The following is a 17401-nucleotide window of genomic DNA, read 5'->3' on the forward strand; positions in this document are numbered from 1 at the left end:
GAGACCTCCCAGCTCATCACATTGTGCTGAGGGACTCCACTGTGCTGAGACCTCCCAGCTCATCACATTGGGCTGAGAGACTCCACTGTGCTGAGACCTCCCAGCTCATCACATTGGGCTGAGAGACTCCACTGTGCTGAGACCTCCCAGCTCATCACATTGGGCTGAGAGACTCCACTCGTGCTGAGACCTCCCAGCTCATCACATTGGGCTCCCTCCACTCTTGCTGAGACCTCCCAGCTCATCACATTGGGCTCCCTCCACTCATGCTGAGACCTCCCAGCTCATCACATTGGGCTGAGGGACTCCATTTGTGCTGAGGCCTCCCAGCTCATCACATTGGGCTCCCTCCACTCGTGCTGAGACCTCCCAGCTCATCACATTGGGCTCCCTCCACTTGTGCTGAGACCTCCCAGCTCATCACATTGGGCTGAGGGACTCCACTCATGCTGAGGCCTCCCAGCTCATCACATTGGGCTCCCTCCACTCGTGCTGAGACCTCCCAGCTCATCACATTGGGCTCCCTCCACTCGTGCTGAGACCTCCCAGCTCATCACATTGGGCTGAGGGACTCCACTTGTGCTGAGGCCTCCCAGCTCATCACATTGGGCTCCCTCCACTAATGCTGAGACCTCCCAGCTCATCACACTGGGCTCCCTCCACTCATGCTGAGACCTCCCAGCTCATCACACTGGGCTCCCTCCACTCATGCTGAGACCTCCCAGCTCATCACATTGGGCTGAGGGACTCCACTCGTGCTGAGACCTGCCAAGTCGTCGCATCGGTGGAGGCAGGGGTTAGAACAAGGCAGAGCGTTGGGGATGTGGGGTCGTTAAAGGGCAAATCCCGGAGGGTCCTGTCCGGTGGCGCCTCCCTGCCCGTCCGTCTGTCCGTCTGCCCCCAGGTGGTGAGCCAGATCGACCGACTGACGTCCGACTTCGAGTTCGAGCTGGAGCCGGACGACTGGACGACGGCGACGGCCAGCAGCACCTCCAGCAGCGACAAGGGGGGCGGCGTCTTCGAGCTGGGAGCCCTGGATTTCACCACCTCCGACATCCTCTCCGACAGCTGGGAATTCTGCTCCTTCCTCGATGCTTCCACCCCCTCCGACCCCGGCGACGCCCCCGAGCCGCCGCGGCCGCAGCCCCCGCCGGCCCGCCAGCCCGATTACCGGCTGATGAACGGGGGGATCCCCATCACCAACGGGCCCCGGGCCGGCGGCACCCCGGATTCGTCCAGCGAGGAAGCCTTCAGCACCGCAACCAGCCAGAAGATCTCTCACCACCAGCAGCCGCGGCAGCCCCAGCCCCAGCAGCAGCCGCCGCGGCCGGCCGGCACCCGGGAGCGGGTCCGCTTCAGCGACAAGGTCCTGTACCACGCTCTGTGCTGCGACGACGACCGGGACGGGGACGGCTCGGTGTCCCCAGGGGACGACGGCCCCGAGGAGCCGCGAAAAGTGACGGCAGGGCCACCCTCGAAGCATCCTGCCGCCGGTGGTGGTGGGGGAGGAGGAGGAGGAGGAGGAGGAGGAGGAGGAGCTCCGGGGCGGCGGCTGACGAGGAACAGCAGCACGCAGACCGTGGCGGATAAAAGCACCCAGACGGTGCTGCCTTATGTGCCAGCCAGGCAGAGGGGGAAGACTAAAAACTGACACTGGCATCTCCACACGGATTCTGGGGGTGGGGATGGGGATGGGGATGGGGATGGGGAAGGGGAGGGAAGGGAGGGTTGGATTCCTGGGGATAGAGGGGACAGAAAAAACCAACAACCCACAAATATAGATATATAAATAAATATAAATATATATATTTCAATAAATCAATAGCAAGAATGAAATCAAGGAGGTGGCAAAGGAGGAATCTTCCTTGGTGGTCTGGAGGAGGGGATGGAGTCCATCGGCAGGAAATGTGCAGCTGGCAGCAAGCTGGGGGCAGGAGTTGAGCTGTAGGAGGGTAGGAGAGCTCTGCAGAGGGACCTTGCCAGGCTGCACAGATGGGCAGAGGCCAAGGGCAGGAGATTGAAGACATCCAAGTGCCAGGGGCTGCACTTTGGCCACAGCAACCCCAGGCAGTGCTGCAGGCTGGGGTCAGAGTGGCTGAGAGCAGCCAGGCAGAGAGGGAGCTGGGGGAGTGGTGGAGAGCAGCTGAAGAGGAGGCAGCAGTGTGCCCAGGGGGCCAAGAAGGCTAAGGGCAGCCTGGCCTGCAGCAGGCAGAGTGTGGCCAGCAGGAGCAGGGAGGTGATTGTGCCCTGGGCTCAGCACTGCTCAGGCCACAGCTTGAGTCCTGTGTCCAGCTCTGGGCTCCTCAGTTTCAGAAGGAGATTGAGAGACTTGAAGGTGTCCAGAGAAGGGCAAGGAGGCTGGGGAGGGGTCTGGAGCACAGCCCTGGGAGGAGAGGCTGAGGGAGCTGGGCTTGCTTAGCCTGCAGAAGAGGAGGCTCAGGGGAGAGCTTCTTGCTCTCTGCAACTGCCTGCAGGGAGGTTGTCAGCAGCTGGGGGTTGGTCTCTTGTGCCAGGCAGGCAAGCAGCCCCAGAAGAAGAGGCCACAGTCTGCAGCTGTGCCAGGGGAGGTTGAGGCTGGAGGGGAGGAGAAAGTTGTTGGCAGCAAGAGGAATTGGCCCTTGGGCTGTGCTGCCCAGGCAGGTGGTGGAGTCCCCATTGCTGGAGGTGTTGCAGAGGGGATTGGATGTGGCCCTTGGAGCCATGGCTGAGCTGTCAGGAGGTGCTGGGTGACAGCTTGGACTTGATCAGCCCTGAGCTCTTTCCCAACCTTGTTGCTCTCAGCCACTCTGTCCTCAGCCTGTAGCTCTGCATGGGGTTGCTGTGGCTGAAGTGCAGCCCCTGGCACTTGGACTTGTTCAGTGCCATCCTGTTGGCCTCTGCCCATCTGTGCAGCCTGGCAAGGTCCCTCTGCAGAGCTCTCCTACCCTCTAACAGCTCTACTCCTGCCTCCAGCTTGCTGTCCTCTGCACAGTGACTGCTGGTGGTGCATCACCTGCCTTTGCATGTCCCCCTGTGCCCAGGGCTGAGTCTCCAAGGGAAGCCTCATGCCCTGGTTATTCACCACAAGGGATGAGATGTCTCCATCCCTCACCTCAAAGAGCAGGCTCAGGCAGCCCTGGCACAGGCTGCTGTGTCTTGGGGCAGCTCCTCTCCATCACTCTGCCTGTCAACAGCTGCTTACTTATTTGCTTTCAGGAGCTCTTTGCAGCCTGCCCCTGCTGGAGGAGCAGGATTGATGGATGTAGCTGTGTCCTTTAATAACTGCTCCCAATGGATGCCAGCAGGAGCACAAGGCAGAGATCCAGGGCTGCAGGAGGAGAGGCTCTTTGCCTGAGCAAGGATGATCAGAGGGTTGCAGCTCCTCTCCTGTGAGGACAGGCTGGGAGAGTTGGGATTATTCAGCATAGAATCACAGCATTGCCAGGGCTGGAAGGGAGCTCAGGGCTCAGCCAGCTCCAAGCCCCTGCCATGCCCAGGGACACCTCACACCACAGCAGCTTGCTCACAGCCACCTCCAGCCTGGCTGCAAACACCTCCAGCCAGGAGGCTTCCACCACCTCCCTGGGCAGCCTGGGCCAGGCTCTCACCACCCTCCTGGCCAACAACTTCTTCCTCACAGCCAACCTCAAGCTCCCCACTTCTAGTGCTGCTCCAGCCCCCCCACTCCTATCCCTCCCTGACACCCCAGAGCAGAGGGGCAGGATCCTCTCCCTCCACCTCTGCCAATGGGCACTGGCAGCTCAGCTGCCCTTGGCCTTCTGGGCTGCCAGTGCCCATTGCTGCCTCCCTGGCCCAGGCCTCATTCCTGCCCCCCTCAGAGCTCTCCCAGACCCCTATCCCTCCCTCACACCCTCCAAAGTCCCTCCCCAGCTTGCTTGCAGCCCCCTGCAGATCCTGGGAGGCCACCAGAAGGTCTCCTGGGAGCCTTCTCCTCTCCAGCCTGCACAACCCCAACTCCCTCAGGCTGTCCTCACAGCAGAGCAGCTCCAGCCCTCTGCTCCTCCTCCTGGCCCTGCTCTGGACACCTTCCAGCCCCTCCAGATCCTTCCTGGCACAGAGGCTCCAGAGCTGGCCCCAGAGCTCCAGCTGTGGTCTCAGCAGAGTGGAGCAGAGGGGCAGAATCCCCTCCCTGCCCTGCTGGCCACACTTCTCTTGCTGCAGCCCAGGCTCTGCTTGGCTCTCTGGGCTGCAAGTGCTCCCTGCTGGCTCCTGCTGAGCTTCTCCTCCCCCAGCACCCCCAAGGCCTTTTCTCCAGGGCTGCTCTCCAGCCAGTCCCTGCCCAGCCTATAGCAGTGCCTGGGATTGCCCTGCCCCAGCTGCAGGACCTTGCCCTTGGCCTTGTTGAACCTCCTGAGGTTCAGCACTGAGCTGGATGAGGAAAGCTCCCATCAGAGCATGGGGATGCACCCAGACTGCGGGTGGGATCCACTTCCCTTGCTGCTTCTTGAAGCCTTCTCCTCTCCAGACTGGACAGCCCCAGCTCTCCAGGGACAGCTCAGAGCAGCATTTCAGTGTCTGAAGAGGACCTAGAGGAATGTCTGCTTAGAAGGCCATGGAGTGGACATGGCCAAGGGGCAGTTGGTTTAACCTAGGGAAGGACAGAGTTGGGTTGGACATGAGAAGGAACTTCCTTACCATGAGGGTGGTGAAGTGCTGGGAAAGGTTGCCCAGAGAGGTGGTAGGGGTCCCACCCCTGGAGACATTCAAGGTCAGCAACCTGACCTAGCTACAGAGGTTCCTGGTGTGGGCAGGGGACTTGGACAAGATGACCTTCCAAGGGCAAGGGGAAGGGTCCCCTCAACAAGGCCACCTCCCAATCCAATGCACCCCATGGTTCCATGACCTTCCAAGGGCAGGGGAAGGGTCCCCTCAACAAGGACACCTCCCAATCCAATGCACCCCATGGTTCCATGACCTTCCAAGGGGAAGGGTCCCCTCAACAAGGACACCTCCCAATCCAATGCACCCTATGGTTCCATGACCTTCCAAGGGGAAGGGTCCCCTCAACAAGGACACCTCCCAATCCAATGCACCCCATGGTTCCATGACCTTCCAAGGGCAAGGGTCCCCTCAACAAGGACACCTCCCAATCCACTGCACCCCATGGTTCCATGACCTTCCAAGGGGAAGGGAAGGGTCCCCTCAACAAGGACTCCTCCCAATCCACTGCACCCCATGGTTCCATGACCTTCCAAGGGCAAGGGTCCCCTCAACAAGGACACTTCCCAGTCCACTGCACCCCATGGTTCCATGACCTTCCAAGGGCAAGGGTCCCCTCAACAAGGACACCTCCCAGTCCAATGCATTCTGTGACTCTCTGCTCTGGATTGGGGGGGGGAGGGCACCTGCATCACTTGAAGTCCTGCAATGAAAGCCCCAGAAGGGAAACTGAGGCACAGTGTAGGATCAAGGAGATCCAAGTCAGGCCAAGCTGCTGGCCTCAGAGCTGGGGCTGTGAAGGCAGATGGTGCAGGCAGGGCCACGGGGAGCAGGGTCAGGGTTCCTTTTCACTCTTCCCCCCCCCATGTTTGCACTGAGAGCTTTGCCACCTTTATTTCCTGCTCTCTCACAAACCCAGGTGGCAGTGGTGGGAAGTTTTGGATCAACCTTTTGGACCCACAGAAGGGCAAACTCCATCAGCCCAGGGTAAAGACAGGTGGGAGCCACGTCCTTGCTGCTCCCCCACACACCCCCAGCAGGTTGGATGCTGATGGCTCTGAGGTGTCTGGAGGAAAAAAATCACCAGGATTGAATTGAGTGTGGGCACAGGTGGCCAAGGAGCCTTGGAGAAGGAGCAGTGGGGCAAGCATGACCAGAGCAGGGATTGTCCCCCTGGACTCAGCCCTGCTGAGGTCACAGCTCCAGTGCTGGGCTCAGTTTGGGGCCCCTCACTCCAAGAAGGGCATTGAGGGGCTGGAAGAGGTCCAGAGAAGGGCATCCAAGCTGGGGAAGGGTCTGGAGAACAGGGAGGAGCAGCTGAGGGACCTGGGGATGTTCAGCCTGGAGAAGAGGAGGCTGAGAGGAGACCCTCTGGCTCTCTACAGTCCCTCAAAGGAGGCTGGAGTGGGGGTTGGGCTCTTCTCCCTACTGACAAACGACAGCACCAGAGGAAATGGCCTCAAGCTGCCCCAGGGGAGGTTTAGGTTGGAGATTAGAAGAAACTTCTTCACTGAAATGGTTCTCAAAGCCTGGCCCAGGCTGCCCGGGGGGGTAGTGGCATCCCCAGCCCTGGAGGTGCTTCCAAGAGGCAGAGAGAAGGTGCTGAGGGCCATGGTCCAGCCCCAGCCTTGGGGGAGGCAGAGAAAGGTTGGGTTGGACTTGGTGATCTCAGAGGTCTTTTCCAAGTGAAAGCATTCTGTGATGCCAGGATGGGAGTGAGTGTCCAGGCAAGGGCAGAGAAACCTCTCCCAGCACCAAAGAAGGCTTTGCCACACCAGCAGCAGTTATTAATGAGGCTATTAATTGCCCCACCAGCCCAGCTGTTAATGACACTGGCTGAACATGGAGATGATTTAATGGACTTTGCTCCTGCAGGGACAACTCTCATCTCATCAGGCTGAGGCTGTGGCCAGGGGCAAGGCAATGAGGGATGGAGCCAGAGCTGGGCTGGGGAAACCCCTTGGTTTTAATGAACCAATTAATGAGCTGGAACAGGCTGCCCAGGGAGGTGTGGATGCCTCCCTCCCTAGAAGCATTCACAGAATCATGGAATCAATCAGGTTGGGAAAGAGCTCAGAGCTGATCAAGTCCAAGCTGTCACCCAGCACCTCCTGACAGCTCAACCATGGCTCCAAGGGCCACATCCAATCCCCTCTGCAACACCTCCAGCCAGGGGGACTCCACCACCTCCCTGGGCAGCACAGCCCAAGGGCCAATTCCTCTTGCTGCCAACAACTTCCTCCTCCCCTCCAGCCTCAACCTCCCCTGGCACAGCTGCAGACTGTGTCCTCTTCTTCTGGGGCTGCTTGCCTGCCTGGCACAAGAGACCAACCCCCAGCTGGTGACAACCTCCCTGCAGGCAGTTGCAGAGAGCAAGAAGCTCTCCCCTGAGCCTCCTCTTCTGCAGGCTAAGCAAGCCCAGCTCCCTCAGCCTCTCCTCCCAGGGCTGTGCTCCAGACCCCTCCCCAGCCTCCTTGCCCTTCTCTGGACACCTTCAAGTCTCTCAATCTCCTTCTGAAACTGAGGAGCCCAGAGCTGGACACAGGACTCAAGCTGTGGCCTAAGCAGTGCTGAGCCCAGGGCACAATCACCTCCCTGCTCCTGCTGGCCACACTCTGCCTGCTGCAGGCCAGGATGTCCTTGGCCTTCTTGGCCCCCTGGGCACACTGCTGCCTCCTCTTCAGCTGCTCTCCACCACTGCCCCCAGGTCCCTCTCTGCCTGGCTGCTCTCAGCCACTCTGTCCCCAGCCTGCAGCACTGCCTGGGGTTGCTGTGGCCAAAGTGCAGCCCCTGGCACTTGGATGTCTTCAATCTCCTGCCCCTGGCCTCTGCCCATCTGTGCAGCCTGGCAAGGTCCCTCTGCAGAGCTCTCCTACCCTCTAACAGCTCAACTCCTGCCCCCAGCTTGCTGTCAGCTGCACATTTCCTGCTGATGGACTCCATCCCCTCCTGCAGATCATCAATCAAGATATTGACCAGGCTGGGGCCCAGCACTGCTCCCTGGGGAGATTCAAGACCAAGTTGAATGAGGCCTTGAGCAAGCTGTGCCAGTGGAAGGGGTCTCTGCCCCTGTCAGGGAGGGGTTGGAACTGATGAGCTTTGAGGTCCTTTGCAACCCAAACCATTCTGTGATTTCCCCCCCAGCACCCCAACAATTTCCCCATCCTCCATCACTCCCCCCCAAACCCTGCCTGTGAGCACCCAAACCAGCAGCCACAGAGCTGCTGGGGATGGAACAGGAAGGAGCAAATGGCCACAGCTGGAATATTGCATCCAGCTCTGGGCTGCCCAGCTCAGGAGGGACAGGGATCTGCTGGAGAGAGTCCAGGGGAGGGCTGCAAGGATGCTGAAGGGACTGCAGCACTGCCTGGGGAGGAGAGGCTGAGAGCCCTGGGGGTGGTTAGGCTGGAGAGGAGAAGGCTGAGAGGGATCTGATCAATGGCTATCAATAGCTGAGGGCTGGGGGTCAGGAGGGAGGGGCCAGGGACAGGCTCTGCTCAGCTGCATCCTGGGATAGGCCAAGGGGCAATGGATATAAACTTCAGCACAGGAGGTTCCAGCTCAGCATGAGGAGGAACTTCTGCACTGTGAGGTCCCAGAGCCCTGGAGCAGGCTGCCCAGAGAGGTTGTGGAGTCTCCTGCTCTGGAGCCTTTCCAGCCCTGTCTGGATGTGTGCTGTGTGACCTGTGCTGGGTTCTGTGCTCCTGCTCTGGCAGGGGCTTGGACTGGAAGATCTCCTGAGGTCCCTTCCAAGCCCTGACATCCTGGGATCATGTTTTCTCCAAGCAGCAACAAAGAAACCATCAGCAAACAAAAGGAGGAGAGAGACAGTGACCCAGAACTGCCTCTGCCTTGCCCCCTGCTGCTCTTTGGCCGGGCAGGAGGCTCGGTGGCTGCTCCAGCTGGAGCCAGGCTTGGATGGGGCTTGGAGGGGAACTGCAGCTTCATGCTCAGGCCTCCAGCTCTGACCCTCCTGTGTGAGCTGACCTGAATTATGAGCAGCTCTGCTGGGGCTTGTGCTTCAAAGCAACTCCTCCAAGCTCACCCAATCCCTCTGGCACACAACATCCAGCTGGGGGAGGTTCTCCCTTTTCCCCACGAGGAGAGGATGCTTTGCTCCATCTCTCTTTGGTGAGGGCTGAAAATAGCCCCCAAGGGCCTGGAGGCTTCACTTCTGAGCTCTCTGACATGTGAAAGGCAGCTATCCAGGTGGAGAACAGGATATTTCTCCAGCCCGAGGGAGAGCTCCAGCCCAGGCTTTGCCGTGCCCAGGTCTGCAGGGGAGGAGGGGGAGCCCAGACTGCACCCCCAGCTCCCTCTGCTCCCCCCCAGCCACCCCTGGGAAGCCAAAGCCCCAAGGCACAGATGCAGCTTTCCTTCTGTTGTGCTCACTTCTCTTTGGATCTGCTCCCAGGGGACTGCAGCAACTTCTCCCCCTCCCACCCCCCAGAGCTGAGCTTTCTCTGCCCTAGTCTGGGCTCAGGGCAGGTTAGCCCCAACCTTCCTGAAGCTGGGAATAGCAGCCCCGGGTGGAAGCTGCCCCCTCCCCTGCCTGCCACGGGCTGGCTGCTCTGTCTGGGGAGGGAGAGGCTGTGCCTCCTGCCTCTGCCAGCCTCCAGCAGCTTCTCTTGTTTGCCTCTCACCCTTCCTGCAGCTGAATGACTGCCAGTGAGGTCCCAGCACTCCCCACCAGGCTGCTGCTTCCCAGCTGCAGGAGGAGAGCTCCTTCCTCCTCTCTTGCAGCACTCAAAGCCATCCTCTGCCCTGCAGACAGACCACGAAGGCTCTTCCCTCTTCACCTTCACCCCCTCCAGCTCTCCAGCTAAGGTGTTCCACTCTCCAGGAGCAAAAGCAGCATCCCTTCCCCCCCACCCCCCACCCCCTCCAAATCCTTCATTCCCCACAGGCTGCTGCAGCTCAGCTGCATCCTCCCAGGCTGCTTTTGCTCCTTGGTGCAGTGAGCTGCAGGTTGCAGGCTCCCTGCCTCTGCTTATCTGCAGCCTCACAGCCACAGAAGGGGCTGAGGGCTGTTACCTCCTCCCAGGCTGCTGCTGCGTGGGGAGAAGCAAGAATACAGAATCCACCAGGGTGGAGAAGAGCTCAGAGCTCATCAGGTCCAGCCTAGCACCCAGCACCATCTGATCAGCTCAACCATGGCACCAGGTGCCTCATCCAGGCTCTTCCTAAACACCTCCAGCCATGGGGACTCCACCACCTCCCTGGGCAGCACAGCCCAAGGGCCAATTCCTCTTGCTGCCAACAACTTTCTCCTCCCCTCCAGCCTCAACCTCCCCTGGCACAGCTGCAGACTGTGTCCTCTTCTTCTGGGGCTGCTTGCCTGCCTGGCACAAGAGACCAACCCCCAGCTGGCGACAACCTCCCTGCAGGCAGTTGCAGAGAGCAAGAAGCTCTCCCCTGAGCCTCCTCTTCTGCAGGCTAAGCAAGCCCAGCTCCCTCAGCCTCTCCTCCCAGGGCTGTGCTCCAGACCCCTCCCCAGCCTCCTTGCCCTTCTCTGGACACCTTCAAGTCTCTCAATCTCCTTCTGAAACTGAGGAGCCCAGAGCTGGACACAGGACTCAAGCTGTGGCCTCAGCAGTGCTGAGCCCAGGGCACAATCACCTCCCTGCTGCTGCTGGCCACACTCTGCCTGCTGCAGGCCAGGATGCCCTTGGCCTTCTTGGCCCCCTGGGCACACTGCTGCCTCCTCTTCAGCTGCTGTCCACCACTGCCCCCAGCTCCCTCTCTGCCTGGCTGCTCTCAGCCACTCTGACCCCAGCCTGCAGCACTGCCTGGGGTTGCTGTGGCCAAAGTTCAGCCCCTGGCACTTGGATGTGTTCAATCTCCTGCCCTTGGCCTCTGCCCATCTGTGCAGCCTGGCAAGGTCCCTCTGCAGAGCTCTCCTACCCCAGAGTCCTGCCTGGCTCCAGCACCCCCTCAGCCCTCTGCCCCCGGGAGCTGATGGCTCTGGGGCTCTCCTAGGAGCTGCTGCCCTGCAGATGTGGAGCTGCTCCAGCCAGGCCTCCTCTGCCCTAAGCTCAAGGCAAGAGCCAGAGTGCTATTGCCACCAGGTTACAGAGATAAGAACCTCTGGGTTCAAGCTTGCCCCAGCATCCCCATGGGAGGATGGGTTCAGGGGTACCCCCAGGCCCTGGGGGGCTCAGCACTGGGTGGGGAAATCGACCTCCCTGCAGTTTGGCTCTAAAAACCCCAACCAGAGCAGCTCCACCTCTGCACACTCCTCTCTGCCCTGTGCCAACCAAGCCTTCCCAGCAGCCCTGGAGAGGAGATGTAGAAGCCAAGCCTGGCCAGACAGGGGCCTGAAATGGGTGCTCATGGCCAGGGCATGCTAATTAAGCCTCATTTGTGCCTGGCACTTCCCAGCCTGTAATTTCCCAGCTTGCTGGAGGTCTCTGGAGCACAGGATGGCTGCCAGGGCAGCTTCCCCACGTTCATGGATGAAGCAGTGGGCTCCAACCTCCTCCAGGGCTGATAACCCAAGGCTGGAGGTCTCTGGAGCAGCTTCCCCACGTTCATGGATGGAGCAGTGGGCTCCAGCCTCCTCCAGGGCTGATAACCCAAGGCTGGAGGTGTCTGGAGCAGCTTCCCCACGTTCATGGATGGAGCAGTGGGCTCCAGCCTCCTCCAGGGCTGATAACCCAAGGCTGGAGGTGTCTGGAGCAGCTTCCCCACGTTCATGGACGGAGCAGTGGGCTCCAGCCTCCTCCAGGGCTGATAACCCAAGGCTGGAGCTGTGTTGGCTGCACAGCTGAAGAAAACCTTTGGCTCTGCCAAGAGTTGGAGGGAAAGCTTGGCTGGATAGCTAGTAGTGGGATAGAGCCTTCAGCCCAGCCCTAGCAGGGGAAGAGGAGGAGGAAATCAGTGTTCAGCAGAGAGCTCAGAGAACCTGGCAGGGTGGGGAGGTAGAGCCAAGGCTCTGAGGTCCCTTCCAAACCACTCTAGGATAAATTTGATGATCTGATGGAGCAAAGTGAGAAGAAGTTTGGGGTCAGTGACTGGAGAGCAGCTAAGCCAGCTCAAGAAAGGACCAATAACCCCAAGCTGAGCTTAAGTGGGGTCCTGGGGCTCCTAGGTGAGGCTGCCCAGGTTATCCAATGCCCCCAGAAGAGTGGGAGGGTAGACTCAAGGTGAGGCTCTCTCTGCCTGACATGCTGAGCTCAACTGGCAGCTCCAGCCCCCTCTTCCAGCCCCCCAAAAGCTGCCTCTCCAGTGGCCACAGCTGGAGCTCACCCCTGCAGTGCCTGGAGAGGACCTTGGCTACCCCAAAGGGCAGCCTCTGGTTTATGTCTCATGGTGTGGGGCCTCCTCAAACACCTTCTGGTGGCCCCTGGGTGCTCTCCCACCCCTGGCTGGCAGTGGGCACACACATGGGCACCCAAGCACCCCACAGAGGGGCTGCCTCCATCCTCATCACCCCTTCAGAGACCCCCTGCCCGGCACCAGTGCCACGCTGGCCCCGCGCCACACTCCCTCACCCCGTGGGTGAATTCTGACACCAGCCTGGGGGCCAGGGAGCTCCAGGTCCCTTCCACCCTCTAACTCCCTCTGATCCTATGTTCAGGGTAGGTTCAGATGGCTGTGAGGAAGAAGTTGTTGGCCAGGAGGGTGGTGAGAGCCTGGCCCAGGCTGCCCAGGGAGGTGGTGGAAGCCTCCTGCCTGGAGGTGTTTGCAGCCAGGCTGGAGGTGGCTGTGAGCAAGCTGCTGTGGTGTGAGGTGTCCCTGCCCATGGCAGGGGGTTGGAGCTGGCTGAGCCCTGAGCTCCCTTCCAGCCCTGACGATTCCCTGTCTCTATAAAGGTCTTTGCCAACCAAAAGGATTCTCTGATTCTATGTTTGGGTGCTTTTTTCCCTGGGGGGGGTCAGCAGGACTGGCCCACAGCAGTGCAGGGGGGATGGGGCATGGGGAGCACGGTGCTGTAGGGGTCCTCAGTGCAACCCTTGGCCAGGGCTGGTTCTCTTGCAGGGGAATGGTTTTGTTGACCACCCCCCAAGCAGCTCTGCTACTCCAGGGGGCTCAGCCATCTGCCAGCCTCCCTCCCCCTCCACCATCACAGGGGTGAAGAGAAACTGAGGCCTCCCAGGATCTGCAGGGGGCTGCAAGAAAGCTTGGTTGGGACTTTGGAGGGTGTGAGGGAGGGATAAAGGTCTGGGAGACCTCTGAAGGGGGCAGGAATGAGGCCTGGGCCAGGGAGGCAGCAATGGGCACTGGCAGCCCAGAAGGCCAAGGGCAGCTGAGCTGCCAGTGCCCATTGGCAGAGGTGGAGGGAGAGGATCCTGCCCCTCTGCTCTGGGGTGTCAGGGAGGGATAGGAGTCGGGGGGCTGGAGCAGCACTAGAAGTGGGGAGCTTGAGCTTGGCTGTGAGGAAGAAGTTGTTGGCCAGGAGGGTGGTGAGAGCCTGGCCCAGGCTGCCCAGGGAGGTGGTGGCAGCTTCCTGCCTGGAGGTGTTTGCAGCCAGGCTGGAGGTGGCTGTGAGCAACCTGCTGTGGTGTGAGGTGTCCCTGGGCATGGCAGGGGGTTGGAGCTGGCTGAGTCCTGAGCTCCCTTCCAGCCCTGGGGATTCTATGATCCTCCCCCCAAAAAGCAGCCAGGAAGGGCAAGATTGAAACCAAAAGCCTTTCCCATCTCCATACCCTGAGGGGTGACCCCATCCGTGCTTACAAAGATGTAAAGGCTGAGTGCCCAGGGGCTGGGGCCAGGCTCTGCTGGGTGATGCCCAATGCCAGCACAAGGGTCACTGAGTGGAAGCTGAGGCAGAGAAAGGTCCTTAGAAACAGGAGGAAAAATCTCTGGCTGTGGCACTTGGAGCCATGGCTGAGTTGTCAGGAGGTGTCAGGCATTAGGCTGGGACTTGATGAGCTCTGAGGTCTTTTCCAAGCTTCTGGACTCTGTGAAAATCTTTTCCCTGTGAGGGTGCCAGAGGCCTGGGGCTGCCCGGGGTGGGTGTGGAGTCTCCCTCTCTGGAGACACTGCAAAGCCACCTGGAGGTGTTCCTGTGGGACCTGCTGTAGGGGCTCCTGCTCTGGCAGGGGGGTTGGACTGCCAGAGTCCAACCCTGTGTCCTGACCTGGGCTCCTCAGTTTCAGAAGGACATTGAGAGGCTTGAAGGTGTCCAGAGAAGGGCAAGGAGGCTGGGGAGGGGTCTGGAGCACAGCCCTGGGAGGAGAGGCTGAGGGAGCTGGGCTTGCTTAGCCTGCAGAAGAGGAGGCTCAGGGGAGACCTTCTTGCTCTCTGCAACTGCCTGCAGGGAGGTTGTCACCAGCTGGGGGTTGGTCTCTTGTGCCAGGCAGGCAAGCAGCCCCAGAAGAAGAGGACAGAGTCTGCAGCTGTGCCAGGGGAGGTTGAGGCTGGAGGGGAGGAGAAAGTTGTTGGCAGCAAGAGGAATTGGCCCTTGGGCTGTGCTGCCCAGGGAGGTGGTGGAGTCCCCATGGCTGGAGGTGTTGCAGAGGGGATTGGATGTGGCCCTTGGAGCCATGGCTGAGCTGTCAGGAGGTGCTGGGTGGCAGCTTGGACTTGCTGAGCTCTGAGCTCTTTCCCAGCCTTATTGATTCTATGCCAGGGGAGGTTGAGGCTGGAGGGGAGGAAGAAATTCTCCATACAGAGTGTGATTGGCCCTTGGGCTGTGCTGCCCAGGGAGGTGGTGGAGTACCTGTGCCTGGAGGTGTTCAGGAGGAGACCTGATGGGGTGCTTGGTGCCATGGTTGAGTTGATTAGGTGGTGTTGGATTGGTTGATAGGTTGGACAGGATGATCTTGAAGGTCTCTTCCAACCTGGTCTATTCTATTCTATTCTATTCTATTCTATTCTATTCAGCTTCCCTCCCCCTCCTCCCCACCCCCTCCAGAGCCATCCTGTCCAGCTGAGCCTGCTGGAATGGAGCTGGAGCAGAGGAGCCCTGGAGGTGCTTGTCAGACAAGGGATGACATGCTTGATGGGGCTTCTTAATTAGCTCTCAGTAAGGCAAAGTGCAGCAGGGCTCCCCTGGCAGAGCCACCTCAGACAAAGCATTCATCACGCTCCAAATAAATAATTAAAGCCTCCAGGCCCTGGCAAGGGGAGAGGAGAGGAGAGAAAAAGAAAACCACCAGCAAAAGGGGGAAAAAAAAACAGAGGGGAAAGGAAATGAAAGGCTCCAGCAGCAGCCCAGCACAGGCAGCACTGCCCCTGGCTTGGGAGGGACCTCCAAGGGGCAGCCAGGCCAAGCCACCCCTGCGGCCAGCAGGGACAGCCCCAGCTGGAGCAGGCTGCCCAGAGCCCTCTCCAGCCTCACCCTGAATGTCTCCAGGGATGGGACCCCAACCACCTCCCCTGGACAACCAGCTCCAGTGTTCCACCTCCCTCCTGGTGCAGAACTTGTTCCTCACATCCAAAATGTGGCACACCCCCACCCCCAAGCAGCAAGGTATCACAGTGTCACAGTCTCACAGTACCACCAAGGGTGGAAGAGACCTCAGAGATCACCCAGTCCATCCTGTCACCAGAGACCTCAGGACTAAACCATGGCTCCAAGGGCCACATCCAATCCCCTCTGCAACACCTCCAGCCATGGGGACTCCACCACCTCCCTGGGCAGCACAGCCCAAGGGCCAATTCCTCTTGCTGCCAACAACTTTCTCCTCCCCTCCAGCCTAAACCTCCCCTGGCACAGCTGCAGACTCTGTCCTCTTCTTCTGGGGCTGCTTGCCTGCCTGGCACAAGAGACCAACCCCCAGCTGGTGACAACCTCCCTGCAGGCAGTTGCAGAGAGCAAGAAGCTCTCCCCTGAGCCTCCTCTTCTGCAGGCTAAGCAAGCCCAGCTCCCTCAGCCTCTCCTCCCAGGGCTGTGCTCCAGACCCCTCCCCAGCCTCCTTGCCCTTCTCTGGACACCTTCAAGTCTCTCAATCTCCTTCTGACACTGAGGAGCCCAGAGCTGGACACAGGACTCAAGCTGTGGCCTAAGCAGTGCTGAGCCCAGGGCACAATCACCTCCCTGCTGCTGCTGGCCACACTCTGCCTGCTGCAGGCCAGCAAGGTGTGGGGACTCAATCTGTGCCCCACCCCCAAGTCCCAGGAGGAGAGTCTGGGACCTCCTGACTTCACCCCTGAAGCCCTGGGGGTGCAGCCTCATCTCCACTTGATGCTAGCTGTGTCTTTTCCCCAGCAAGCACCTCTGGACCTGAAGGGTGGAGCACACCCAGGCGTTCCCCACGGGTTGGTTCACTCAGTGCCCTGGGAGGATGCCCAAGGGCTCACCTCTGGGCTGCTGGGTGCTCTGCAGAGGTTCTGACACTTGCCCTGGGCTCAGCACTGCTTAGGCCACAGCTTGAGTCCTGTGTCCAGCTCTGGGCTCCTCAGTTTCAGAAGGAGATTGAGAGACTTGAAGGTGTCCAGAGAAGGGCAAGGAGGCTGGGGAGGGGTCTGGGGCACAGCCCTGGGAGGAGAGGCTGAGGGAGCTGGGCTTGCTTAGCCTGCAGAAGAGGAGGCTCAGGGCAGACCTTCTTGTTCCCTACTGCTGGCTGCAGTGGGGTTGGACTGGATGGCCTTGAAAGGTCCCTTCCAGCCCAAACAATTTGCTGATTCCATGAAGTATTTGCATTAGCTCAGTCCTGCCCTGCTCTGAGGCTTGGCCAACTTCTGTTTGTCTTACAAAGTCAGTGAAGTGTTGAGTCAACCAGCAGGAGCTTGCCTGAAGAGCCTGGGAAGGGTTTAAGGCACAGCTGGTGCTTGTGCACACACCAAGCTGGAGCAGAACACAGCCTTGGCAGCTCCTTGAGTCCTGTGTCCAGCTCTGGGCTCCTCAGGTTAAGAGAGATGTTGAGTTGCTCAAATATGTCCAGAGAAGGGCAAGGAGGCTGGGGAGGGGTCTGGGGCACAGCCCTGGGAGGAGAGGCTGAGGGAGCTGGGCTTGCTTAGCCTGCAGAAGAGAAGGCTCAGGGGAGACCTTCTTGCTCTCTGCAACTGCCTGCAGGGAGGTTGTCACCAGCTGGGGGTTGGTCTCTTGTGCCAGGCAGGCAAGCAGCCCCAGAAGAAGAGGACACAGTCTGCAGCTGTGCCAGGGGAGGTTGAGGCTGGAGGGGAGGAGAAAGTTGTTGGCAGCAAGAGGAATTGGCCCTTGGGCTGTGCTGCCCAGGGAGGTGGTGGAGTCCCCATGGCTGGAGGTGTTTAGGAAGAGCCTGGCTGAGGCCCTTGGTGCCATGGTTGAGCTGATCAGATGGTGCTGGGTGAGAGGTTGGACTGTATGATCTCCAAGGTCTTTTCCAACCTGGTTAATTCTGTTCTGACCAGCATGGGGAAATCTGTTTAGCCAGCACTTCAGAAACACTTCAGGGAGAAGAGAACATAAAGGCTCAGCAGCTCCCTCCCTCCCTCCCCATCCCCTCTGCCAGAGCAGAGCTGAGTGTTCAGTGTCAGCAGCATGAAGCTTGCATTATGCATGGAGTCATTTGCATCAAAGCCCATGACTAAGGCAGAGCTCCTCCTGTCCCTCCCAGAGGCAGGTGAGGAGGAGGGAGGGAGGGAAGTCTCCCTGGAATATCCTCCACCCCAGCACCCACCTCAGCCACAGCCTCCAGGGCAAGCTCCTGTAGAAGCCAAGGAACACCTTGGTTGGAAAAAACCTTTAGGACCATGGAGTCCAACCATCCCCTGACTCTGCCAAGGCTGCTGCGGAGCCCTGGCCCTCAGCACCACACCTCTGAGCTCTGAAACTCCTCCAGGGCTGGGGAACCAACCACCTCCCTGGGCAGCT

General features: G+C 59.8%; 1 protein-coding gene across 1 annotated transcript; it reads left to right on the forward strand.

The window, feature by feature from the left end:
• The first annotated feature begins 1079 nt into the window (after positions 1-1079).
• Positions 1080-1673, forward strand: INSYN1 (inhibitory synaptic factor 1). Its single transcript, XM_068144391.1, has one exon. It carries the CDS (start codon positions 1178-1180, stop codon positions 1649-1651), a length of 474 nt encoding a protein of 157 aa, XP_068000492.1. The 5' UTR covers positions 1080-1177; the 3' UTR covers positions 1652-1673.
• Positions 1674-17401: the final 15728 nt, after the last annotated feature.

This window comes from Melanerpes formicivorus, unplaced genomic scaffold, assembly GCF_026170545.1.
Source record: "Melanerpes formicivorus ecotype bairdi unplaced genomic scaffold, bMelFor1.0.p_v2 SCAF_10, whole genome shotgun sequence".
In the NCBI taxonomy this organism is placed as follows: domain Eukaryota; kingdom Metazoa; phylum Chordata; class Aves; order Piciformes; family Picidae; genus Melanerpes; species Melanerpes formicivorus.

Excerpts from the sequence above, each read along its gene's own strand:
- INSYN1 (XM_068144391.1), top strand. The coding sequence starts at position 1,178 with ATGAACGGGGGGATCCCCATCACCAACGGGCCCCGGGCCGGCGGCACC.